Source organism: Pseudorca crassidens, chromosome 18 (genome assembly GCF_039906515.1).
Source record: "Pseudorca crassidens isolate mPseCra1 chromosome 18, mPseCra1.hap1, whole genome shotgun sequence".
Classification (NCBI taxonomy): Eukaryota; Metazoa; Chordata; class Mammalia; order Artiodactyla; family Delphinidae; genus Pseudorca; species Pseudorca crassidens.
Window position 1 is genome coordinate 78,798,441 of NC_090313.1, and position 27,943 is coordinate 78,826,383.

Below are 27,943 nucleotides of genomic sequence, written 5' to 3' on the forward strand. Positions count from 1 at the left end.
AAAATAGAGTTACCGTATGATCCAGCAATTCCAGCAATTCTGGGCATACATCTGGAGAAAACTCTAATTCGAAAAGATACATGCACTCCAATGTTCATAGCAGCACTGTATACAATAGCCGAGACATGGCAGCAACCCAAGTGTCCATCCACAGATGAATGAATAAAGATGTGGTCTATATATACAGTGGAGCCTTAGCCATAAAAAAAAAGGAAATAATGCCATTTGCAGCAACATGGATGGACCTAGAGATTATCATACTAAGTGAAGTAAGCCAGACAAAGACAAGTATCATATGATACCACTTATAGATGGAACCAAAAAAAAAAAATACAAATGAACTTACGTACAAAACAGAAATAGACCCACAGACATAGAAAACAAACTTTACCAGAGGGGAAAATGGAGGGGAGGGATAAATTAGGAGTTTTAGATTAACATATACACACTACTATATATAAAATAAATAACCAACAGGGATCTACTGTACAGCACAGGGAACTATACTCAATATTTTGTATTAACCTATAAGGGAAAAGAATCTGAAAAAGAACAGATGTATATATGTATAACTGAATCACTTTGCTGTGCACCTGAAACTAACACAACATTGTAAATCAACTATACTTGAATTTCTTAAAAAAGAAAGAAAAAGAAAATACTTTGAGATGAATGAAAATGAAGACATAATACATCAAAAGTTATAGAATGCAGCTAAAAGAGTGCTTAGAGGACAGTTTACAACAGTAAATACCTGTATTAATAAAGAAAAAGGTCTCAAAGCAGTAACCTAACCTGTCATCTTAAGGCACTGGAGAAAGAAGAGCAAACTAAACCTAAAGCAAGCAAAAGAAAGGAAATAACAAAGATGATAGATAAAGAAAATAGAGGCTAGAAAAAGTAGAGGAAAATCAATGAAACTAAAAGCTGTTTCTTTGAAAAGAGGTGTCAAAAGTTGAAAAAACTTTAGCTAAATTGACCAAGGGAAAAAAAAGAGAAAACTCAAAACTATTAGAAAACGGTGAAAGAGGGAGCATTACTAACAACCTTAACAGAAGTCAAAAGGATCATAAAGGAATACATAAAGGATCATAAAGGAATCATAAGGATCCTAAAAGATCATAAAGGAACACAATTGTGTGCAAATAACTTAGATCATAAAGGATCGTAAAGGAATACAATGAACAACTGTATGCAAATAACTTAGATGAAATGGGCAAATTCCGTTTTTCTCTGATTCTGTGGATTATCATTTCACTCTCTTCATAGTGTCCTTTGATACACAAAAGTTTTTAATTTTGATGAAGTCATATGTATTTGTTTTACTTTTGTTGACTATATTTTTAGTGTCATAGTTGAGAAAATATTGCCAAATACAAAGTCATAAAGATTTGCCCCTGTTTTATAGTTTTAACTATTGAGGTTAGGTCTTTGATCCATTTTAAGTTAATTTTTGTAAGTGGTGTGAAGTAAAAGGGTGCAACTTCATTCTTTTGCATGTGGCTCTCTGTTTATTATTTATTATCTAATTATTTTTATCTGTTATCTAATGATCTGATTATTCATTTGTTGAAAAGAGTGTTGTTTCCCCCATTGAATTTTCCTGGCTTCCTTGTCAATATCCAAAATAAATGTATAGGTTTATTTCCAAACTCTCAATTCTGTTTTGTTGTTCTGTATGTGTATCCTTTGCTAGTACCACACAGGCCTGATTACTGTAGCTTTGTATTAGGGTTTGAAATCAGGAAGTCTGAAACTTCCAACTTTGTTCTTTTTCAAGATTCTTTTAGCTATTCAAGGTCTCTTGAAATTCCATATGAATTTTAGGATGGCCTTTTCTGTTTCTTCAAAAAGCACCATTGGGGCTTCCCTGGTGGTGCAGTGGTTGAGAGTCTGCCTGCCGATGCAGGGGACACGGGTTCGTGCCCCGGTCTGGGAAGATCCCACATGCCGCAGAGCGGCTGGGCCCGTGAGCCATGGCCGCTGAGCCTGCGCGTCTGGAGCCTGTGCTCCACAACGGGAGAGGCCACAACAGTGAGAGGCCCACGTACTGTTAAAAAAAAAAAAAAGCACCATTGGAATTGTGATAGGGATTGCAATGAATAGAAAGATTGCTTTTTGTAGTACTGTCATCCTAACAATATTAGGTCTTCCACTCCATTAACACAAGATGTCTTTCCATGTATCTAAATCTTTAATTCTTCCATCAAGTTTTATAGCTTTTACTGTGCAAGTTTTACACCTCTTTGGTTAAATTTATTCCCCAATATTTAATTCTTTGTGATGCTATTGCAAATGGAATTGTTTTCTTAATTTCATTATGGGATTACTCATTGCTAGTATATAGAAATACAACTGATTTATGTGTGTTGATTTTGTATGCTATAACTTTGATAAATTCACTCATTAGCTCTAACAGTTTTTTGTGAATTTCTTAAGATTTCCTGCATAATGAGGTCATGTTTTCTATGAGCAGATTTAACTGGACTTGTTCCTTTCCTATTTGGAAGCTTTTTATTTCTTTTTCCTGCCTAATTACTCTGGCTAGAAGTTCTAGTCACATGTTAAATAGAAGTGGCAAAAGCAGCATCCTTTTCTTGTTCCTAATGTTTCTGTTAAAGCTTTCAGTCTTCATCATTGAGTATGATGTTAGCTCTCATATTACATATGTGTGCCCTTTATAATGTTAAGGAAGATCTCTTCTATTCCTAGTTTATTGGGTGTTTTTACCATGAAAGGGTGTTAGATTTTGTCAGATGCTTCTCTTTTTTTTTAGACCAATTTTTATACTGTTTTTCCACTTAACATTTTTATTTATTTATTTTATTATTTATGGCTGTGTTGGGTCTTCGTTTCTGTGTGAGGGCTTTCTCTAGTTGCGGCAGGCGGGGGCCACTCTTCATCGCGGTGCGCGGGCCTCTCGCTATCGCGGCCTCTCTTGTTGCGGAGCACAGGCTCCAGATGCGCAGGCTCAGTAATTGTGGCGCACGGGCCCAGTTGCTATGCGGCATGTGGGATCGTCCCAGACCAGGGCTCGAACCCACGTCCCCTGCATTGGCAGGCCGACTCTCAACCACTGTGCCACCAAGGAAGCCCTGTCAGATGCTTCTTTTGCATCTATTGAGATGATCTTGTGGGGTTTTTCTTTCATTCTATTAATGTGGTCTATTGCATGGATTGATTTTCATATCTTGAACCACCTTGCATTCCAGTGATAAATCCCGTTTGCTCATGGTGTATAATGCTTTTAATGGACTGTTAGATTCTGTTTTCTAGTATTTTTTTGAGAAATTTTACACCAATATTAATAAAAGATAGTGGTAGCCTGTAGTAGTTTTCTTTCCTTGTTTGTGTCTAGCTTTGGTATCAGAGTAGTGCTGGTCTCTTAGAATGAGTTCACACATGTTACCTCCTCTTCAGATTTTGGAAGAGTTTGAGGAGGATTGGTGTTAATTCTTTAAATGTTTGGTAGGATTCACTAGTGAGACCATTGGCCCTGGGCTTTTCTTTGTTGGGAGGTTGTTTTTTGTTTGTTTCTTTTTGTGGTATGCAGGCCTCTCACTGCCGTGGTGTCTCCCGTTGCGGAGCACAGGCTCCGGACGCGCAGGCTCAGCGGCCATGGCTCACGGGCCCAGCCGCTCCGCGGCATGTGGGATCTTCCCGGACCGGGGCGCGAACCTGTGTCCCCTGCATCGGCAGGCGGACTCTCAACCATTGCGCCACCAGGGAAGCCCCGTTGGGAAGTTTTTGGTTACTGATTCACACTCCATACTTGTTTGGATACATTCACATTTCCTATTTTTTACTGTGTTCCGTAAGTTTCAGCATGCTGGTTTATAGTGTTGTTCGCATTCTCTAGTTCTTTACTGATCTTCTCTGTGGCGGTTCTGTCCATTGTTGAAAGTAGAGTATTGAAATCTATTATTGTCGAACTGTCTTTTTTCCCTTCAAGTCTGTCAGTTAGGCAACTTTCTAAAAGCATATGAAGAGTGAGATCCCATTTTTCCTTGTTTATATATACGTGTAAGTAACATACAGTCTGCAAGGATATTCGCCACATTGCTAGTAGTTCACTCTTACTTTTGGAATTACCAGTTTTTGTATTTTCTTTTTGTCTTGTAATTTTCTAATTCATCAGCAACAAATATTTGTTATTTGCATTAAAAAGAAAAAGTTAAAAATATGTCTTAGGGGCTTCCCTGGTGGCGCAGTGGTTGAGAGTCCGCCTGCCGATGCAGGGGACACAGGTTCGTGCCCTGGTCCGGGAAGATCCCACATGCCGCGGAGCGGCTGGGCCCATGAGCCATGGCCGCTGAGCCTGTGCGTCCAGAGCCTGTGCTCCGCAACGGGAGAGGCCACAGCAGTGAGAGGCCCATGTACCGCAAAAAAAAAAAAAAAGTCTTAAAGAAATCTACATTTAGAAGGTGAGTGAAGCAAGAAGAGCCAGTTACAGAGATTTTTTAAATAAGACCATTGGCCACGGATGAGAGTGCAGTGTCACGGGAGCAGGAAGTGTTTGGTCAGTAGTGTGGTGTCCAGAAAGATCCAGTAGGATGGGAATTGGGGAGAGGCTGTTGGATTTGGTCATCAGCATGGGTCACCAGGACCTTTGGTAGATCGGTGTCAAGAGAGTGGTGGACAGTTAAAGAAAGAATTAGAAAGAAATGAAAATGACAGGTATAGATTGCTTTTTCTAAAAATTTTTATCTGAAAGGTACAAAACAGGATGATATTATGAAAGAAAACAAAGGATAATGAAAGAATTTTTTAGAAATACTTAATAGGCAAACAGTTCTTATTTATCAGAAATGTCTGTGCTGTGACCTGTATTGTAATTTATTCTAATTTTTTCATTTAGGGTTTCAAGTGGAGGTTGTAAAAGCTTGATTAGCAGAATATTAACATATCATATACTTGTAAACAGTATGTGTTAATGTCTGTTTTCTCTTTACCTGACTCAGTGGTTCACTCCTTTGACTTTCTCTCACAAACATTTGTATTTTCTTCCTCATGTAACAGGAGCTATTTAGTCTTGTGCTCAGTGTCGTCGAAGAATTTGCCCCGTTTTATGTTCTTTCAAGAATTTTCCTGGGATTTCCCTAGTGACCTAGTGGTTAGGATTCCGGGCTTTCACTGCCATGGCCCTGGTTCAATCCCTGATTGGGGAACTGAGATCCCACAAGCCGTGCAGCACAGGCCCCCCACCAAAAAAAAAAAAAAGAATTTTCTCCCATTTTATGTTCTTTCAATTGAATCGAAGTTTTACTTCGCTCTACTTTGTTTTAGCCATAGACCCAGGTTCTTCTAATGAAGTTCAAAGTTTACATGGCTTTTTCTTTCTTTCATTGTTGTTGTTTTCATGCAACCCTTGATTCAACCAATTTAGGTTCTTATAATGTTTCCACTTTATTATTCATTGGAATGCAGTTAAACTCTATCAGAAGGCATTTAGCTAAATGAAGAATTGAGTAATTTTGAAGGCCGAATAATACATCCTTTATGCATATGATGTCCTTCCTCTTCATTTTTCATCATGGATAAGAAGACGAAGAATCTTGGTTGCATTCCTACGGATCATGATGAACAGCAAAACAAGAAAAAAGGGAGGCACCCCAATGACCTGTGATCCTCGCGTGTAAACAGAAAGAAATAAAGCAGTCTGAAATCTATTAGCTCCTAAACTCATTTTTACCTGGTATTTATCTTCCTGGACTTCTTACAAATAATATACTTTATTTATGATGGGGCTTATTTGAACCCTCTCCCCACGCCTCTTTCAGGTGGATGCTGGCTCTTTGTTCTCCTTCATTATTTGTTAGGTTTGGGGAGATCAGTGTCACCCTAATCCCTTACTGCACACTCAGAAAACCATAAAAACGTGCTCCTTTCAGAATTAGGTTATCTAGCTAAAACACCATCTTCCCTTATTTAAGTTCTTTTCTATTGAATTCCAAGCTTTGATGCTGTTTTCTACTGAATGTCGTTAGCCTTACAGTACTTAGTTCTCAATTTTAGTGACCTTCGTTCTTATCATTCACCTCCCATGTCCATTACTTAGAATTGCCCCAGTTTTGAAATCCCAAATTACAGAATCCCACTTTACCCACTTTCTCATACCCAGCATACCTATTCTTGACTTCATAAAAGCTTCTGCTCTCAGTTATCCCATTTTTCCCAAGTTCTCAACTCCTTCTGGACCTTCTTCCTTCCCTGTAGCCACATGGTTTGTCATTTTGTCACTCTTTAATAATTGCTTCCCAGTATCTTTCCCCTTTGTCCTTGTTGAACCTAGACTGCTGTGAACTGTTGGAGAAAATCCCATGGTTATGCAGATTGGAGCCACTAAATTCATGTTCTTCAACTTGGCCTAGATTCTCCAAGGCATTTACACATCGCTGCCTAGCCTTCTGCCAGCGCTGCTCCCTGCCCTGCTGAGACTCGTTCCTCCACCACCCTCTCTGCATCTCCTTCCCTCGTTCTCTCTGCCTCTACCGTCTCAGTGTCTGAAGCTTACAGACCCTCTTGTGTCTTTACTGCCTTGACGACCCCAGCACAGTCAGCCCCGCCAGCTACTCGCTTTCCAGCGGGCGGCCCCTGCTCTCGCGGCCTGCACCGCAGTCTGGCTTCCTGCCTCCCCTCTCTGCTGACTATTCTCTTGAACGTCAGCAGTGGCCCCCAAATGGCCAAGACGGGCGGCTGCTGTTCGCCTGACTCTTGACTGACCCTCTAGCAGCACTTGCTGCTGTGGACGTCTCTCCCTGGGCGCCTGTGGTTTTGTTCTCAGCGATGTGTTCCTGCCGTTAGTTTCCTTTGTGCTTCCTCTTCCTACCAGCGCCTAAATGCTCCCTCCCTTCAGCGCTGCTCCCTTAGACACAGTCCCCCAGGGGGTTATTGCTGCTCACAGCTTCACCGTTGCTTCAGGGTCGTTTTTCGTGTCTCAAGCTCTCCGCTGGCCCCTAGAAGCTCTGGTCTCGCTGTGCATCAGGCACTTACATTCGTGCGTTATCCCCACAGGCATCTGGAACTCAGCGCATCCGAAACTGAAGCCCGCTTCCTCCCCATCACACCCTTTCCCTGCGGTGGCGCTCCCCCAGCTCACTCAGGCTGTGGGGAGTTTTCGTGGACATGTCCAGCTGCCTCATGTTTTGTATCTGCTCCGTCACCAAGAGCAGCTTATTCTTCCTCCTCCACTTCTCTTTGTCCTTCTCTGTGTCCTCTGTGTCTTTTGCTCAGGGTAGGCCCTCAGCACTTCTCCCCAGATTATTGCGAAGGACTCCTTTCCTTCAGGCTGGACCTCCTTCTTCTGAACAACACACTGATCCTTTTACTCTCCGTAAACGCGTTTAGCGGTTCTAGGAGCTCTTAACTTACTGCTCGGAGCCCTCTTGCTCTGACTTGTGCCTGTGTCTATCCTGTGGGTGGTACCCTTTGGTTCCGTCATACAGAGCAACTTAAAAACCAACTCTTCCATTTAAAGCTCTTTATGTAAGACAGCAACAATATGTCGTTGTCATGAGGAAAGCACTTAAATTTTACTTGGAGAAATGTTATTAAAAGTCAAATTTCTTATGACTTTTTCTCACAGTAATTTTAGCATGCAGCTCATTTTAGTAGAATATGATGTTTATTGTATTCCTTCTACATTGCAATTTTATTGAATTAATTTTAGCATCTTCAGAATTAAAAATTTGCTGAAAATGTGTTTAAGGGTACCATAATGAGGCTTTATATTATTAGAAAGATTATCTTATATTAGAAAATGTTGTGGTCAAGCATAATTTTCCTTCTTGCCTTAATGGCCTGCACGCTCAAATGTAATGTTCTGTTACTATGAAATGTGTACAGCTCTACCTTAGAACTAATGCTGTTGTAACAGCATAGAGAGAGCGTTTATACTGTGTCTTTCTACCTTAGTAACTTTTGTTAAGGACACATTATTTCCATTTGTTTAGTCAGACGGAGCTGCATTTTTATCCAGCTGACCAAAGCAAGGCAGGATGCACAGAAGTCAGTGAAGGATGCGTCAGGGTTCTTTTACCTCATTTGCAGGCACTGCGGTGGAAAATGCAGGATAGACCGACTGCTGACTCGCCAGCGCAAACAGCAGTGACGAGACTGTCCAGCTCCCCAGGAGCCACAAGATAAATGCCTACCCCTCTTTCCAGAGGCTTTTGTTACAAGCACAGTGCTGTGCTCACATCTCAGCCCCATCTTATTCCACGCTGCTGCCCTTTCAATCCCTCTTACCTTGTTCAGTTATTTTCCATAGCACTTGTCACACCCTAATGTTTACTATAATATGTATTTACAATTTCCTTACTTTTGAAGTTTACTGTTTATTGTCTGTTTCTCCCCCTAGAGCGTCTGCTCCGTGACAGGAATGTGTGTCCCTTGTGCTCAGTGACATAAACAAAATACCCAGAGTAGTGCCCGGCACATAGTAGGTATTCATTCATTCACAGGAGTTTCTGTCAGGCGTCCAAGAAGAAGTGTTGAGTGAGCAGTTAGATGTACAAGTAGGAGAGAGAACGGAACTGAAATGTAGGTTGAAGACTCTTCAGTGGATTCATGAGAGCTGAGACTTCATGAGGTTGCAAAAGTGAGTTTAGATGGGAAAGGTGGGTGGAAGGAATGAGCTCTGGGATGACCCAGCATTTACAAGTTGGGGAGAGTAAGTGGGAGCAGCTAAAAGGTAGTGTGATTCCATTTATATGAAGTGTCCATCATAGGCAGATCTGTAGAGACAAAGTAGATCCGTGGTTGCCCACACGTAGGGGAAAAGGAGTGACTGCTAATGGGCTTTCCGTTCTTCTGGCGGGTAATGAGAATGTTCTGAAAGTAGGTGGTGGTGATGGTTGTACCACTCTGAATATACTAAAAACCATTGAACTATACAGTTTCAATGGACGGATTTTGTGATATATGAAGTATATCGCAATAAAGCTATAAAAACATAGAAAAATACCAATCCTTGTTCCCAGTTGAAAATATTAATTTTAAAATTATTTTCATGGAAATGACTCTGACAAGTACAGGTTTCTGGTAACTGACCATACTGCTGAACTGAATGAATAAGCATTTTCAGAACTCTAATGGAAAACTGATGAATTCATAACAGTGCTAACAAAAGACCAAGATGAAAAAAAATTAATTACATGGGACTGAGTGAACTGATGAGGATGATTATAATTTTTGTGACTTTCTGTTTGAATAAAAAAAAAAAATCCCACAAGGACCCAGAGGCAAAAAAACATACAAATCAATTTTCACTGCAGAGTAAAGGAGCTGTTACAATGGAGGATTCCTGGACTGAATGTCAATATTATGACACAGTGTGAGTGTGTTTCGTGTTTGGTAATTGCAGTCATTGTTGTGGCCATCCATTTACAATGCTTGGCATCAGTTTATTTATCTCTTGTAAAAATAAAATACAGTGTGTGTGTGTGAAAAAAATGAATACAGTAAATAAATAAATAAATAAAATTATTTGCAAAAAATAAATGGAGACGCTAAAATAATAAAAATATGACTCTTTTTTTTTTTTTTTTTTTTTTTTTGCGGTACGCGGGCCTCTCACTGTCGTGGCCTCTCACTGTCGTGGCCTCTCCCGTTGTGGAGCACAGGCTCCGGACGCGCAGGCTCAGCGGCCATGGCTCACGGGCCCAGCCGCTCCACGGCATGTGGGATCTTCCCGGACCGGGGCACGAACCCGTGTGCCCTGCATCGGCAGGCGGACTCTCAACCACTGCGCCACCAGGGAAGCCCAAACATGACTCTTTATATGCATTTCCAATATCAGAGAACTCATTGTGGGTCTAAACCGAAACATATTCATCTAGGTCAATTCTTACAGAAGAGTGAACTGATTTGTAGGAGCCATCTCAGGAGTTTTAAAAGCACAGATTGCTGATAAATTCATTTGCCAAAAAAATTAGCTGCTTAGGCTTCCAAGGACTCACTAAGTAGTCTCCTTCCCATCCAATCAGTACGTGGGTAAGAGTGGGCCGTGAGCACACTGCCCTGGCAGCATCTGAGTGCTGACCCATCTCCACACGTAAATACTTTCTCCTCTCCCGGTCTTCTTGTAAACACACACATGCACACACGTACCTAAGATGGGGCGTGGTGAGCACGTCCATAGTCGTCAGACTGCAGGGTGGCAAATAGTTTGTCTGTCCCCTACCTAGCTCATGACCCCTCACCCTGACTGGGGAGGATGCATTTTCCTGTGTGAGAAGAACAGGTTTAAAGCCCACGGGCCATGCTTTTATTTCTTAAAGACAGATTTCTCCTCCTTGGAAGGATATTCAGGAGGGTCAGTTTCCCTCTACCCTTATATTCTTATGCTTTTAATCAGCTTACTTATTGTTGTTCTCTGAATGATATAAAAAGGAATCATTAAAAAGAAGGGGTGAGGGGCTTCCCTGGTGGCGCAGTGGTTGAGAGTCTGCCTGCCAATGCAGGGGACATGGGTTTGTGCCCCGGTCCGGGAAGATCCCACCTGCCACGGAGCGGCTGGGCCCATGAGCCATGGCCTCTGAGCCTGCGCTTCCGGAGCCTGTGCTCCGCAACGGGAGAGGCCACAACAGTGAGAGGCCCGCGTACCGCAAAAAAAAAAAAAAATCATTCTAAATATGAGATTCTTTGGAATTACATCCAATGTAAGCCTACTTTACCGGGCTTGTATACAACAAATAAAAAGTAAAAATTAAGACGTTTAATTCTAAAATGATTCAACTTTTCATTCAGCATCCTGAGAAAAAAATTAAAACTTGGATTCTGTTTTCTAACATTCATATACATATGACTTCTGGCTTATTTTTGTGATTGTTGTCATAAGAAACTGGAAGAACTGTTCACTGTATGTATTTCAAAGGTCATTTATCAACAGTTTGGACGGTTTTGGAATGTGGCATCAAGAAGCATTAGCCTGGAAGGTTTATTCCCCAGTGCCAAGCTCGGTCCACACTGAAGTGCTGAGCTCTGGTCCCAGCTTCATCCTGTGGCGTCTTTATCAAGTGGAGGCTGTGGCACGAGGAACAACTTTAATCCCTCATAAGGACAGCTGGTTTCCATGGTGTTTGGGGACATGGGGAACCTGACACACAGAGCAGCCCAGATCAGATCAGTCTGGTGTTTAATTTCACACCAAAATGAAAATCCTGGAGGATGTAAACAGTAAATGTGACACGCACCCTCAGAGAGTCTCCGGTCTAGTCTTGGGGACAAAACTGATGCCCCCTTACGAGTTCTTCTTAAGCTTCCATCTTCAGGTCGTCCTCTCTCCTCCTTGCCTTCTTCCTCGAGGACCTTGCCCCCATCAGTGACTTAGCTGTGCCTGAACACTGACTTTTTCACGTGTGTGTCTCCAGACCAGACCTCTCATCTGACCAGAGGCATCTCAGGTCAGCAACCGTAAACGTGCTGTGGGTGCCCTGCGCCTCCCCGCCCGCCGTCCCTCTGCTGGTGAACGGCCCCGTCACGGTCTCTCGTTCGACCGTGTTCCCGGACTGGCACAGTGCCTGGCACAAGTATTTATTAAACAGCTTAATAAGTAAATATATCAACAGTTATTATATAATGAAATGATGAGTTATAATCCACACCTTTATTAAAAATTTTATTGGCTACACCTCATGTAAGAGGCACTGTGTTAGGCCTTGGGGATGTAGTGGTAAATAAAACAGATATTAATGGAATTCACAATCTAGTGTAGAGTTGGGGTAATAGACTATCTAATGTGGTAGTTTCATCAGAGAGCTGGAGGAATCATGACTTCACAAAGGGTGTGAGAAAAATGGATACATTTCCTTAAGCAAACAACAAAAGGGAGAAGAATATTCCCTCTGAGGGGATAAATCTGTTAAGATGCTGCAGCAGGTTGTATTTCCAAAAATGGCTGCAACGGTATTTCTGGTCCCGTATGCTCTTCCAGAACTTTGTCAGCCCCCATCAAGAGGTGGGACCTGTATCCCCTCTCCGTGACCTTTGCGACTTCCACTCCTAGAGATGCATGGATGTGACAGTGTGGCACTTTGAAGGCTAGGTCCTGAAAGGCCATGTGGGCCTACAGCCAGTTGCTAGTATCGTTCTTAATAGTAAAAGATTAGATGCTTTGCCTCTGAGATCAGGGAGTAGGCAAGGCTGTCCAGTCTCACGGCTTGTATTCACCATGCTACCGGAAGTAGCGACCAGTGCAAAAAGGCAAGGAAAAGAAATGAGACCTACAGATTTAAAAGGGAAAGGGAAGTTGTCTTTGTTCAGAGACATGATTATGTAGAAAATCTCAAAGTATCCACAAATAATAAGACTACTAAACTAGTAAGGGAGTTGTCAAGGTCATAGGACACAGCACCTCTGTATGAAAATCGGTTGTATTTCTGTACACCAGCATCTCCGCTGTGTCGTGGCCTTACACTTTGTCCTACACACTCCAGCAAAGGACCTGATCGCCGCTCAAAGAGAAAGTAGAGGTCGTGAGATAGTAACACCCCCTTCACAACCATGGCGCTCTTCCACCTCATGGCGGGGGTGGGGGGGCACCGCAGGGCCTGCTGTGTTGGCAGAGGGTTCCAGCCCTTCCATCTCAGGCCCGATTCACCTGCTAGTCCCGGAACGCTTTCAGCCCCACTTTTCTGGGCTAATTCCTGCTAATCTGTCAGGTCTTAACTTAAGCAACTCTCATTTGGAGAAGCTTTTCCTCACCTTCCCCGCTCCCCATTGTTTAGTTTCTTAGCTTTCTATTTCCCCCTTTATATCAGTTTTCAAGCTGTAATTAAATTATTTGTTATGTATAATGTTATTAATTATTTCACAGTGCTTAAGGTTGCAAAAAAGAAAGTCACATTTCTCGTTTGTCCATTCAAAAATGATGTAAATGTGGGCTTCCCTGGTGGCGCAGTGGTTGAGAGTCCGCCTGCCGATTCAGGGGACACGGGTTCGTGCCCCGGTCCGGGAAGATCCCACGTGCCGCGGAGCGGCTGGGCCCGTGAACCATGGCCGCTGAGCCTGCGCGTCCGGAGTCTGTGCTCCGCAACGGGAGAGGCCACAGCAGTGAGAGGCCCGCGTACCGAAAAAAAAAAAAAAAAAAGATGTAAATGTATTTCAAGAAGCGACTTATCAAAGTTGGCAAGGAGGCCAGTTTTAGGCATTTTAGGGCATCACATTTGTCTTCCTCTAGAAGAAATGCCAACCAGAGGTCATCTCTGGCTCTCACTATTTAAATATTCCAGCAAAATAAACAAGCCATATGCTTTGTTGAAAGAAAATAGCACCACTGAAATTTGCCTTCCTTTTTTTCCTCCAGTTATCACTTTTATTAGTGATATTCGGGAGCTCAGTCACTTTGCTAATGTGCTATTTTCTGCCTTGATTTCCATCATAGCTGAGACTGAATTCAAGCAAGTGTGTAATCAGCTCTTATACCAATTCTAATATTGATGCTAAGTTGTTCCATGTATTTATGCAAGATGTGAAATGATGTAAATGTCTCTACTGTGCAATTTTTATGTGTCAAAAGTCCACTTATCTCTAGCAAAATGAAGTTGAATTAGATACTATTAGCAATGTTTTTGTAGTTATGGTTATCAAATAACTTTATTTTGGCTACAGGCAAAGATTTATTTGACCTGTAACAACACTTAATATGTATTGTTGCAGTTTTACTTAAAGTATTAAAATGGCTGTTTGCCTGTAACAAGATGTGCTTGTTCCTGGTTTTTAACTTCAGAAATCCTCTGTAAACAGTGAAAACCACGTGGTGGAATCTCCAGAGTAGGTGGAGACCTTTTAAAACACTCTACTTCTTGAGCCAAAATTCTATCATAGTGTTGAAGATTTATCCCTTCCCCTACCAAGAAAAGCTACAATGTATTTTCCATCCTTTCATACTAGCACAGTGAAGCAAGGCATCCTCAACTCTAGATCTGCCTTTTTTGCTGTTAAGTTTTTCCCATTCTGTTATTTTTATATGACAGCATAAATGTATATGAAATAGCTATGAAAACAATAAGAATGCGTTTCTTATGTGTGTGAAAATATTTACAAATAATGTGGCTGATTAGGGGTTAATATCCAAAATACATAAACAGCTCATTCAACTCAATCTCAAGAAAACAAAAGACACAATTAAAAGATGGGCAGGAGACCTGAATAGACATTTTTCCAGAGAAGACATACAGATGGCCAACAGGCACATGAAAAGATGCTTAACATTGCAAATCACCAGAGAAATGCAAACCAAAACTACAATGAGGTATCACCTCACACCAGTCAGAGTGGCTGTCCTCAAAAAGAACACAAATAACAAATGTTGGCGAGGATATGGAGAAAAGGGAACCCTCCTACACTGTTGGTGGGAATGTAAATTGATGCACGCTGTGGAAGACCGTATAGAGGTTCCTCAAAAAAATAAAAATAGAACTACCATATGATCCAGCAATTCCACTCCTCAGTATGTATCCAAAGAAAACATTTGAAAAGATACATGCATCCAGATGTTCACAGCAGCACTATTTACAATTGCCAAGATACGGAAGCAACCCAGGTGTCCATCAATAGATGAATGGATAAAGATGATGTGGTGTATACATACAGTGGAATAGTACTCAGCCATAAAAGAGAATGAATTTTTGCCATTTGCAGCAATATAGATGGACCCAGAGGGCATTATGCTAAGTCAGACAGAGAAAGGCAAACACTATGTTATCACATATATGTGGAATCTAAACAATACAACAAATGAATGTAACAAAAAAGAGACAGACTCACAGATACAGAGAAAGCCAGTGGGGAAAGAGAAGAAGGAGAGGGGCAATATAGGGATAGGGGATTAAGAGATACAAACTACTCTGTGTAAAATAAGCTACAAGGATATACTCTACAGCAGCAGTCCCCAGCCCTTTTGGCACCAGGGACCGGTTTCGTGGAAGACAGTTTTTCCGCGGACCGGGACGGGGCCGGGGGGGGGGATGGTTCAGGCGGTGATGCGAGCGATGGGGGAGCAGATGAAGCTTCACACCCTCACCCGCCACTCACATCCTGCCGTGTGGCCTGGTTCCTCACAGGCCGCGGGGCCGATGCTGGTCCGCAGCCCGGGGTTTGGGGACCCCTGCTACAGCACAGGGAATATGACCAATATCTTACAATAACTATAAATGGAGTATAACCTATCAAAATTATTAATCACTATGTTTTATGTCTGAGACTAATATTGGACATCAACTCTACCTCAATTTTTTAAAAAGTAGGGGGGAGAGGACTGGCAAAAATGAATACATATATTTAAGTATATTTAATGTGTCTTTGTGTTGTTACTGTTGTCAGATGGACAAAGGTCATGCCCCTCGTGTAGCCGACCAGACCACACCCCTCTTAAATCTGATACTTGGTCTCTCTCCTTGGGGAGCCCATAAACGAGTGGTCTAAAACCAGGCAGCCTGGGTGAGACGCACTAAGAAACCCCAGCAGAGGGTTCTGGGTTGGAAACACCACAGTCTCCTCTCTTACTCAGAGAAATGTTTATTGACTTAGGAGAAAGGAAGTAAGAAAGACAGGGTGTTCTCCTAGGAGCTCTGCCTTGTCTTTTTCTTTTTTAACCTAAAAATGAATTTTCTGTAACAGAGGTACCCCAGACTTTTTATCAGCAAAGGTAATTTCTTTACCATTTTCTAATATTCCATTTTGAAAAAAATTTTTTTCAAGACAAGTTCATTTAGTACATGGATTCTCCATTTTTGATAATCAAATACATATACAGGTATCCGGCAGAACTTGTAGTCAACATGAAATTACCGGGTAACTTCTATCTATTTGATGATCTCATGTTATAATAGCATCTAACATTAGAATCGAGTTATTTGTCATTGGGTAACAATAGTTTATCAGTGACAATTTTTCCAAAACAGTAACTCCTAAGCTTACAAACATGGTCATAGATGTTTCTAAAAATTATATGGTCATGTTCACAATTAATGTTTTAATTATTAAAGCAAAAATAAAATCTTGATAATTTATTAACAGTAAATAATAGAATTTGTCCCCAGTAGATTTATAATCCAAATTTAAGCATCCCGAACTGCAAAAAGCCACATCTAAAAGTATTGTTTTTTTTCAACCTGTCACCTGAATTTTCACACACCATGTAATTGCACTGAACAAACTTCATGGATAATTTTGAGAGCAAGAAGGGAAGTTTGTGATGCATATGGCTTACGTAAGAAATAAAATTAACAAAATATTTTTCAGTGTTCTAGATGTGTAAATGGCTTGAGGCTGTCTTCAGAAAAAGTCTCAACAAAAGAAGCAAGGTGATTGCTTTAGAATTACAGTGGATAAGAGGAAAATGAAGTCAGCCTAAAGACGATGGCAGAAAGCCTGAAAGAATTTTAATCTGTTATCCAGTAGGAAACTGTTAAAAGTAACATCACTTTAGAATGAACAGCCATCTTGGCCAGCCTTTACTTTTATTTTATTTATTTATTTGTTTATTTTATTTATTTATTTTTGGCTGCATTGGGTCTTCGTCGTTGCGCGCGGGCTTTCTCTAGTTGCGGCGAGCGGGCTTCTCTTGTTGGGGAGCATGGCGTCTAGGCGCCCGGGCTTCAGTAGTTGTGGCACACGAGCTGAGTAGTTGTGGCTCGCAGGCTCTAGAGCGCAGGCTCAGTAATTGTGGTTCGCGGGCTTAGTTGCTCCACGGCATGTGGGATCTTCCCATACCAGGGCTTGAACCCGTGTCCCCTGCATTGGCAGGTGGATTCTTAACCACTGCGCCACCAGGGAAGCCCCCGACCAGCCTTTAGATCTGACTGCAGAGCTGTGACCTTAAGAACCTTTCAGGGTTAAAAAGGTAGCTTTCTGAAAGATGAATGTGTATTTTTTTAGTCAATGAAAGCAAAAGGAGACAGATTTTAATAATCATGTAAAGAAAGAAATAATGTTTGGCACAAACTTATTTCTCTTAGACAGCTATGATGAGTGAGAGATGGTTAGAAGGTTCCATATTTCTGGAAGGGAGTGAGTGAAAGTGAACATAGGTCTTACAAAGAACTACAGTGTTTGTGTTTACACTTAGAATTCTCTGGCTCATAACTTCTGTTTAAAGATATTAGCTGAAATTGCCAGACTTCTATTTTTTATAAATATTTAGTTATTTGTTTTGTCTTTTAAGTGATTTTCTTCTTAATGGAAGTTGAATTTTACCAAGGTATATGGGTACTAAATAATATTTCTTCTTTGCTATAGGTAAAACTTTAGTCAAGAGGCTGACAAATAAGGTAAGCAATGGAGGTGAAGGTCTTTTTTCTTTTTCTTTTTTTTTAAGATAGAAAATCAACTATTATAAGTTAAATTGAAAGATTTTAATATGTTTATTCAAAGGATATTGAGGACGTACTGGCAGGAATCAAAGGAGCTGGTTGTGGATCAACTTTTTTTAGAGACCTTGGCGATAAAGGTAATTTTTATTTGTTTTACTTGTGTTTTATTTAACCAAAGTATTATTAAGGAATTAAGTTATGAGGTTTGCAGCTGCATATTGAAGAACATACATTAGAGAATCTGCAGAGAGAATGTTATAAGTGTGTTATTTAATAGATGTTTTTAAATCATAATAAAATACTCATTACATTTGAAGCAACTTTTTCTTAAACTCTTTGAGCAATCACAGAAAAATTATTTAAACATTGATTTCAGTAAGCTTGGAGAGAAAGGTGAGGCAGAGCATCAAGAATAAGGAGAGAAAAAAAAGAAGAAAAAAAAGAGAAAAAAAGAGAGAAAATAAAAAGAGAAAAAAAAGAATAAGGAGAGATGGGCTTCCTTGGTGGTGCAATGATTTGGAATCCACCTGCCAGTGCAGGGGGCGCGGGTTCAATTGGTCTGGGAACTAAGATCCCACATGCTGCGGAGCAGCTAAGCCCGTGTGCCACAACTGCTGAGCCTGCGTGCTGCAACTACTGAAGCCTGTGCACCTAGAGCCCGTGCTCTGCAACAAAAGAAGCCACCACAGTGAGAAGCCTGCACACCACAACAAAGAGTAGCCCCCGCTCGCCACAACTAGAGAAAGCCCACGCATAGCAACGAAGACCCAATGCAGCCATAAATAAATACATACATACATAAATTTATTTATTTATTTATAAAAGAAAAAAAAGAGAAGAGAAAGGATTTGGGACTTCCCTGGTGGTCCAGTGGTTAAGAATCCGCCTTCCAATGCAAGGGACTCGGGTTCGATGCCTGGTTGTGGAACTAAGATTCCATATGCTGCAGGGCAGCTAAGCCCACGCACCACAACTAAGAGCCTGCACGCTGCAACAAAAGATCCCGAGTGCCGCAACTAAGACCCAACGCAGCCAAATAAATAAATATTTTTAAAAAAAAAGAAGAAGAAGAAGAAGAGAAAGGACTTCCCTGGCAGTCCAGTGGTTAAGACTCTGTGCTTCCACTGCAGGGGGTGCGGGTTTGATCCCTGGGCAGGGAAGTTCTGCATGCCGAGGGGTGCAGCCAGATAAGTAAGTAAAGTGATTATTCTAAAGTAAGAAGACAAAGCCTCAGAGATAGCGCAGAGGACACCAGCATTCACGGGAGCAGAGGAGGAGGAGGTGCCGTGCAGGAGAGGAGGCAGAGGCATCAGAGGGGGAGAGGGAGTCTCGGGAGCCTGGGAGGGAGGGAGCATCAGTGTGCAGGGCCCGTGAAGGAAGGGGGTTAGAACGTGGTTAGCACTGGCGGTGGGGAGGTGCTCCCGCGCGTCAGCAAGGGCAGGGGCGGTGCTGGGACGGGTTCTGGGGGCAGATTGCAGAGCGTGGAGGACAGTGGTGCGGGGCGGGGCGGGTGTGAGCTGGAGGCCGGTCCTGGCAGTCTGTGTTGCACGAAGGGCTTTGAGCGCACGTCTGGGTGTGAGGGGGCGGAGGGTGTGCAGAGCTCGGTGGAGGGCGCGCCCCTCAGCGGGGAGCTTTGCGTTGTACCGCGTGGGGAGGGATGATGTGCGGGTGTTTACCGCACATGTTTGCAGAGCAGGGCTGAGAAGTTGAGGCGGGTTTGGAGGGTGGCCCTGATTCCTTCGTAAAGTGGAGGGTGTGGAGAAAGTAGGAGGTTTGAAGTGGCCACCAGCTGGCTCTCCCCTGGCCGCGGGCAGGCCGGGAAGTACACAGAAGCATGCGGTTAGGGTGTTACTAGGCAAACACAGGGAAGAAAAGTCGTGGGCTAGGGGGTTAACGGTGTCGAGGGCAGCAGTTTTACTTAAAAACACGAGAGTCTTTAAGTAACAAGCCTTGGAGAGAAAAAAGTAAGATGGGAAGAGCGATGGAAAGAAAGTGGGAATTCAGGAGAGAGCGGCCAGTGAGGGTGGGAGCAGGTGAGCTGGGAACCCAGGAGCGGGGCCCACCGTGCGCGCAGAGCCGGGGTCTGCGCTCCGGTTCGGAGAAGCCGCTGCAGGTGAGCTTGGCCTCGGGTGCGGTCATGGAATCGGCCGGCTGGAGCAGAGTAAGTGGCAGCGTGAATGTGACGAGGTGACCCCAGGTCTGAGAGTAGAGTGTGGTCCTGTGTGCTGGACGATGGACCAGGCGCTCAGGCCTCCGGCGACGGAAGGCTGAAGAGAGGGAGCTGGGTAGGTGACCAGGAAGAAAGTCGGAGGTGGTCAGCTCGACGGCATCAGCCTCGGAGTAACAGGTTTCTGCAAGAGGTTGGAAGAGCAAAGGTCTGGGATGAGCATGGCAGTGGGGAGAGGAGTCACCACTTGAGCCGTCTGCAAGGGTGCCGGCGTCCCAAGCGGAGAAGCCGCTTGCAGGTGCGGCAGGGCTCAGCACACGGCAACCAGTTAAAGGTGTTTACTGAGGAAGGCCATTCGGGAGAGCGTCGCAGAGTGTCCGGGGAGAAGCAGAGGCATGGAGGTTGGTTGGTTCCGGAAGGATGAAGTGCAGACCAGCTGCAGGTGTGTCAACAAAGAGGACAGAGGCCGTTTGGAAAGTGGGGTGTGGCCGCTGAGGGCGGTTGGACCTAAGCTAGAGAGGTGAGCAGAGCCTCAGCCGTACGTAGGCAGCATGGGAGGGAGTGTCCAGGAGCGTGGGCCTTGTCCTGAGAACGGCGGGTTGCCGTGGGGGAGCTGTAAGAAGGCCACAAGTCAGATGAGAGAAACCCCTCTCGTCTGGGCAGAGGGGGCCGAGGCGCCTGCGGAGGGCGCAGAAGAGGAGACGGCGGGAGGTTCCGCAGTGACTGCAGGGGCCACGCGCTGGGCGGCACGGTGGACAGAGGCAGAGCGCAAAGCCACTCGTCAGCCCTGAAAAGCCGGCAGACACTCTGTTCTCACAGGAGACACCGAGGTTTAAAAGCAAGATTTAACAAACTGAAGGAAGTGGGAGGCTCCCTGGCAAGCGAAGGGCAATGTTTTTGAGGCCTCCTATACGACGGGGGAGTGGAGGTTTCAGAGCAGCGAGCAGACCGTCGTGTTCTTGGCTCGGAGATGACAGCGTGGAGTGGCCAGGCTTCCGGGCTCCTGGTTCGTGGAGGCCTGAATGCAGCAGTTCGACCTGAGGGGAAGTAGACAGTTAGTGCAGCTTCCAGAACTGTGTTAGTTACAATCGTAGCGCTTCAGACGGGCTGGGGGGCGGGGGCGGGGTTGTCCCTGGAGCTGCTCAGTTAGAGGTTCTGCTGGGCCCGGGCCATGTCCGCAGTCACGGTCTGGTCTCGGGAAGGAGGGTTGTGAATCTGTGTCGTTACCAGCTGTGCTGCTTCCATACCATAGGAAATACAGAGGGTACTGAGAAAGGTGGTTAGTAACTTCTATTTACTGTCTCTAACTTTCAGTAACAGACACATACACATCTGTATCTCCAGCTCTGTCTCTCCATCTGTACGTACCGCTTTCTAACCATAGGAGACAGATCCATTAGCCTACTCACTCACTTTTCTCACTCGATAGTTCTCGTTCCCTGTTCTTTATGTAACTGGAGGACTACTTATATTCTCAAAATGAACAGGGGCATCACACAGATTTCTTAAAGAATAAAAAGTCAGTATTTCTGGATGACGGGGGAGAAAGCCCTTAGTGACGGACTGTTCGAAAAATAAACAGAAGATGTAAGTCCAAAGCAGAAAGTTGATTTTTTTTTCCCCCTTTAGGCAAATCTGTAAGGATATTAGTAGGAGAAATAGAGGAAAGAGAGGCTTTAAGGGAAACTAGAAGAAAGAAGTGACTGCAGGGAGAGAGAGACCATGGTAGCATCCACTTCAGAGTCAGAGAGGACGAATGAAAATGTGCGCTGGGCAGCGGCAGGAGGAGAATTCAACCTAACTTCCTGCCGTTCACGCGGGGGTGTATTAAAAACAGCCGTCACTAATTAGGACTGGTAAGGAAATCGGGACTTGATGGTAGAACTTACTGGTGACAAGGAAATTAAGCCACTGACAGGGAAATGCAGGAGAACAGAGCCACGTGGTGGTGAGGGATCAGAAGAAGAGTGAGTGAAAAGGCCAAGTAAGAACCACTGCGGCCTCCCCAAGCACTGCCGCTTCTCCAGACGCCAGCTGCCCTCAACCCAGGCTTTGTTTGTGTCTTACTGGGTGGTGGTACTTTTCACCCAGCTCATTGAAACCCGGAAATAGCTTTGAACCCTTTCTCTTTGCCCCTCCATCCTTCATATGCAGCCAAACACAGATCTTTCTAATTTTGCCTTCTAAATATTTATTGAATTCATCCTCTCTTCTCCCACCTCTAGAGAACTTACAGGACAAGAAAAAATGTTGAGGAAGGACTTAACAAGACTTATTTTTTTAGTTTTTCTCTGAAATACGTGAGTTGAAATGTACATTCCAGCTTAAAGAAAAAACACTGAATATTTTATAGGAAAGATTCAAGATACACTTTTTTCCAGATATACTCCTTTGTTGATATTAGTGAAGTCATTTGAAAAAAAAGAATGTAAAATTTAGCTACATTTGGAACAATTTAAAATATTCTATATTACCACCTAAAAGAACTATCAAAATGTATATTACATCATAACTAACAAAAGGGTAGTATAGTCTTGAAATAAAATAATCCACCTCCATGCATTATTATAAAGAAAAGTAAATTATAAGTTATAATTATTATGTATTTTTTGAAACTGAGCAGAATTCTCAACATAATACCATCCTCAAGGATATACTGAATATAAATTATAACATATATTGTAAGATATAAATGTGTTCTTATGATACATGTAGTAATTTCTCTTTGGAGAACAGAGTTCTCAAAATTGCAGTTAGTAGCAAGTCATATTTTTCAACGGTTCCAAATTTAAAATATTTCTAGAGAAGCATAGTAACTAACAGAATTTAATCATCTCTTCTAGTGACCCTTAAGGATTCTTTAATAAATTTTTAAATATAGGGACTTTTTCTGGTGCTCCAGTGGTTAAGATTCCACGCTTCCACTGCAGGGGGTTCAGTCCCTGGTCAGGGAAGTTCTGCAGGCCGTGCGGTGTAGCCAAAAAAAATTTTTTTTTAATATAAATTATTTAAAATACTTTCCTATTTGACATGCAGTTTTGAAACATTGACATTTAACGGCATTTATTTTACAATTCAGTGCAACAAATATGTATTAAACTGTTTCTCCTATAAGTATTCAGAAGTGTCAGTTTCCTTTAAAAGCTTTTCAGAGGCAGGTGCCTAGAATGCTGTTGGAGAGCTGTATTGTCTATAATCTATCTTGAGAGTGTAGGGAGCTGTTTTTACACTGTCTCAACTGTGTTTATTCAAGCATTTTATTTAAGTCAGTATTTCAAAGAATTTTCCTTTTCAAGAAGTTCCCCTCTGCACAGGACATGTACCTATGTCTCGAGAAAAGAAAAGTGAGGTCTCCTTTTGGCACCAAGCCCAGTTCAGTCCAGCAGTTTGGCCATTTTTTCACATTGCTGTATTCCTTTGAAAATCAGAAAAAAACTGTTCACTTTTTTGAGGCTGCCAAGATATGAAATACTTTGATCCTTCAACTAACGTTAGAGCATTTCTCTCAGGTATGAGATATGACAAAACACATTTAATTTATTCTCCCTTCATATAAACACTGAATATTTCTAGGAAAAAATACCTGAAGACTTACTCTAGGCTTTTTATTAAAGGGAAGCACAACTGCTCCAAGATGAAAATGACAGAAAAATTGCTAATGTAAAAAACTGTTAAGTCATTAAGAGCATTTAAATACATACTGGAAGTTGCCTGTTAGCTGAAGCACTGAACTACCTGGGTGTCAAACCCTTACCTGCCTCATTTGCTCTGCACTGCTTTCGGCCGTGTGTCTCTGCTGTATCTGACCGGGGGCCCATAGGGGCTGGTCCTCCTTCACAGCAGGATGGTGCAGATCCGCTGCCATCACCCTCTGCCAGGCTTCCTTCTTCATCTCTGAGCCACCAGGTAGCTGTGCTTCCCACTGACTCTTCCACAGGAACATCCTTGCAGACAAATACTCGCTTTTCAGTGTTCATATGCAGCTTCATCTCTCCTATACATATGGCTTTCCCACTTATACCACCCCGGCTTCATTGCAGTTTTCACCTATCATTCAAAGACCATTTTTTTAATTAATTTTTATTGGAGTATAGTTACTCAACCATAAAAAGGAACAAAGACCATTTTTAGAACTACTTCCTCTGAGACATCTTCGGTCATCTAAACTCTGGAAGACTTCACCTTTTTTTAAGTCCTGGAACTCACTATCAGTATCTCTCAGTGGTATTTAGCATCTTCTGTAAACATTTACATTTTGACCTCCTGGTGGAAGTATGCAGCACCATCTATTAAGAATTCTTGGGACTTCCCTGGTGGTCCAGTGGTTAAGACTCTGCGCTCTCAATGCAGGGGGCACAGGTTTGATCCCTGGTTGGAGAACTAAGATCCCGCATGCCGCACGGTGCGGCCAAAAAAAAAGAATTCTTGCCGAAAACTAAACTTGAATCTGAGCACAGCTCTGGATCTAAGTAAGTACCAGTTTGTAGAAAATATAGACGTTAGAGGAACATGTGAAATGACACCAAAAAGATGCAGTTAGCAAATCTTCTACACTTAAACTTTACCGGACAAATGACCAGGCTTCTTCAACAATTAAGTTGAAACTGAGGGGAAGAAAGACCAGGGAGAACCTATAGATTAAAATCAAGTCACTGCTACAGAAATTTGATTCCTTCATTTTAAATAACATGGTTTGACCTCTGGTATATCCAATTCTCTGTCACTCTACTGAATTTATAAGTTTGCTTCACTTGAGCTGTTATGAATAGTAAAATTTGAGGTGAAATTACACAAAATGCCATGCAGATAAAACCTCTAGTGGACACTTGTACTTGCTGACCAATGACCATTCCCCTTCCTTTCTAGTAATAGTGACCTAATAAAAGTCTCCTTGTTTTTGAAGTATTAGTACTATACTTAACTCTCTTATGAAAATTTTCCGCTATACCAGAGAGGTAATTTAAAGTAACAATGTGTGTGTTTTTAATTAGGTGAAGGTTCCATATAGTATGTATATGATTACTTCTAAACCATCTAAAACTTGCTTTCTGATGTCTTTATCTCTTTCAGGGCTGGTTTCATATACCGAATATCTTTTCTTACTTACAATCCTCACTAGTAAGTATTCCACAGTTTTTCTCATCGATCATGTGGAATTCTCTCGTCTTACCAGACAGAGTGTTGGAAGTTTGGTATTTATATCTTTATCGTGAAAAATGTTATTGGTGCCTTGTGTTCTGTACCTACAGGATGATTCTGTTGGGTGAGATTACCACCTCCCCTGCACTCAGGCTCCCCACAACTTTGTCTCCTTAATTGAAGGCTTATTGAACTGAAGAGTCAGACGCAGCCTTCACTTAGGAATATTAAAAATCCCTCACGTGACATTCTGCAAAATTCCTGACCAGTAACTCTCTGCAAACTGTCCGGGTCATGAGAATCGAGGAAAGACTGAGAAACTTTCACAGCTCTGAGGAGATAAGGAGACATAGCAATTAAACGCAACAGGCTTCCTTGTGTTTGACCCTAGAATAGAAAAACCATGGAATCCAAATGAAGTCTGTAGTTTAGTTAAAGGTGCTAATTTCTTAGTTTTTGTAAAGGTACTATGGTTATGCAAGATGCGGCCATGAGAGAAGGCTGGGTGGGGGCCCGTGGGAACTCACCGTACCAGCTTTGCAGTATTTCTGTAAGCCTAAGATTATTTCAAAATAATTTTTACAAAACCCTACTCTTGGGAAAGGGAAATAAAGAGTAGTAATCAATGTGAAAATAGAGAACATACTGTAAGAATATAGGAAAGCCCCTAGTAGAGCGGAAGAAATACGTTCTGAAATGAATTTTGCTTTGAAGGGCAGAACACTTAATAGCAGAACGGCACACCATGGAAACATATCAGCCTTTGAAAATTGTTATCCTGAGAAGAGGTTGTTTTTCCTCTACTTTAGGCACTTACTCATGTTGTTTCTGGTTGCTTATTTCAAGTTTGAAGACCTGTAGATCTTCAGGTAACTTGCATTCCACCAACATTTACATAATTATTCATTTTTCACTTGCAGAACCCCATACTGGGTTTCATGTTGCATTTCAGATGTTGGATGCAGATGGTGATGAGATGGTTGAGAAAAAGGAATTTTTTAAAGTAAGTAGATTCTAGTTATTTTTGGTTTATTATAAAACACCTGGATGTTTGTGTGATAATTTTACATTTCCATTAAAATGAAAATTATATTTACTGCTTACATATGAAATGTCAAGAAATCATTTATACATTCAAAAATATTAAATTTTCTATAATACAGCCTTGAGGAAACAGTTACAGAACAGAGCATGAGATTCCAAAAGGAGAAATGAACTTAAGCATCTGCAATGTTTTAGAGTTTTATTTTTATGATTTCAGCAAATGATAATACAACAGAAAGCACTTTATAGATGGTTAAAAATTATTGATACACCCCCACCAAAAAAAGAATAAGGAAAATAAAACCTTAAGCCTTCAGGAAGAATAGGGAGGGAAAATGAAAAAGCCACAAAAGGTATAAATTGGTTCAGATTCTCTAGGAATTTGTGAAGGCTCATAATTGAAAAGGTGAAATATGTTTAAATGATATTTCCCAAGACATAACTCTGTAACACGCCAGCAGTACATTTTACTCCGTTCCAAGGAAGTCGATGGTACTGTTAAAAGTACGTCAGTGCATGTAAACAGCGGGGAGTATGCCAGGCAGAGCTTACTGTTCCCGATCTAGAGCAGCGCTTTATGGAGAAGATAAGTCAGTTCTGTCCTCTGTGTCTTTCTCCCAGTCCCCAGTGTACTGGGAAGACAGACCACAAGGCTTGTTGAAATTATATTTAAAACGAGTCGTTCTTGGACTGTTCGGTCAAGTAGCCAGTAGCCACATGCGGCTGTTAAATATAACTTGTGACTAAGAAACTTGAGTTTCCGAATTTTAATTAAATTTAAATTTAAAAACTGACATTCACTTCAGGTATTGGCAGATTTTCAAGTATATTTGAAACAACTTGAGTATGTGGATCTGCTTTTTAATTTTTATTTACTTTTTATTTACTTTTCTAAATTTTACAAAATCTAAATATGGATCAAGTACAGGTACACCTTGGAGAAATTGTGGGTTTGGTTCCAGACCACCACAATAAAGCAAGTCACACAGATGTTTTACTTTCTCAGGGCAGATAAAAGTTATGTTTTTACTATCCTGTAGTCTATTAAGTGTGGAATAGCATTATATCTTTAAAAAACAATGTCTATGCCTTAATTTAAAAATATTTTATTGCTAACAAATGCCAACCATCATCTGACAATGCAGGGCTACCACAAACCTTCAGTTTGTAAAAAACACAAAATCTGCAGAGCACAATAAAACGACGTGTGCCCATATTGCCAATGAAATACACTATCTGAGTGTCTTGTAATGTAAAATATGCACTGGAGTTTGAAGAAGAAAGAAGGGAATGTAAAATATCTTGATTCTTGTATTGAGTACATGATAAAGTCATAATTTTGAGATATTAATTTCACCTGTTTCTTTATATTTTTTGCTGCACTTTAACAAAAATGAAACTGGAAACTACAGATGTTAAATTATCTTTTATAAGGGCTTCCCTGGTGGCGCAGCGGTTGAGAGTCCGCCTGCCAATGCAGAGGACATGGGTTCGTGTCCTGGTCCAGGAAGATCCCACATGCCCCGTGAGCCATGGCTGCTGAGCCTGCGCATACGGAGCTTGTGCTCCGCAACGGGAGAGGCCACAGCAGTGAGAGGCCCATGCACCGCAAAAAAATAAATAAATAAAATACTTAGGCAAGAAAAATAACCAGTAATTTCAATCAGTGGCTTCACTCCAAAGAAAAAAGGCTTTGGTTCTAAAATGGATGTTACTTCTTTAAGTTAATTTAAATGTTTGTTATGTAGGTATCTATTTTTTCAAATGACTCCCCAGATTAACAGACTTTTTTTTTTTTTTGGCTGCGTTGGGTCTTCGTTGCTGCACGCAGGCTTTTTCTAGTTGCGGCGAGCGGGGGCTACTCTTCATTGCGGCGCGCATACTTATTGCAGTGGCTTCTCTTGTTGCAGAGCACAGGCTCTAGGCGCACGGGCTTAGTAGTTGTGGCACGTGGGCTTAGTAGTCATGGCTCGTGGGCTCTAGAGCACAGGCTCAGTAGTTGTGGCGCACAGGCTTAGTTGCTCCACGGCACGTGGGATCTTCCCGTACCAGGACTGGAACCCGTGTCCCCTGCATTGGCTGGTGGATTCTTAACCACTGCGCCACCTAACAAACTTTTTAGAATAATTGAACAACTACCGACACTGGCCGCAGTAAATGGTTTCTGCTGCACTTCAAGCTGCAACACTGAGAATTTCACCTGCTGCTTTACTGCCCACTCACATATGTGTTCTTGTCATTTACTTTACGCTTAGATTTATATACTATACACCCTCTT

The 27,943-nt window shown here is 42.1% G+C and overlaps 1 protein-coding gene across 1 annotated transcript in view; it reads left to right on the forward strand.

Annotated features, from left to right (window-relative positions):
• MICU2 (mitochondrial calcium uptake 2) overlaps positions 1-27,943 on the forward strand; it is an 84,690-nt gene that overhangs the window by 30,873 nt on the left and 25,874 nt on the right. Inside the window, exons 3-6 of the mRNA XM_067713754.1 lie at positions 17,242-17,273; positions 17,377-17,452; positions 24,553-24,600; positions 25,542-25,624. Of these exons, the coding sequence (XP_067569855.1) occupies positions 17,242-17,273; positions 17,377-17,452; positions 24,553-24,600; positions 25,542-25,624 (239 nt within the window). The remainder of the gene's footprint in view (positions 1-17,241; positions 17,274-17,376; positions 17,453-24,552; positions 24,601-25,541; positions 25,625-27,943) is intronic.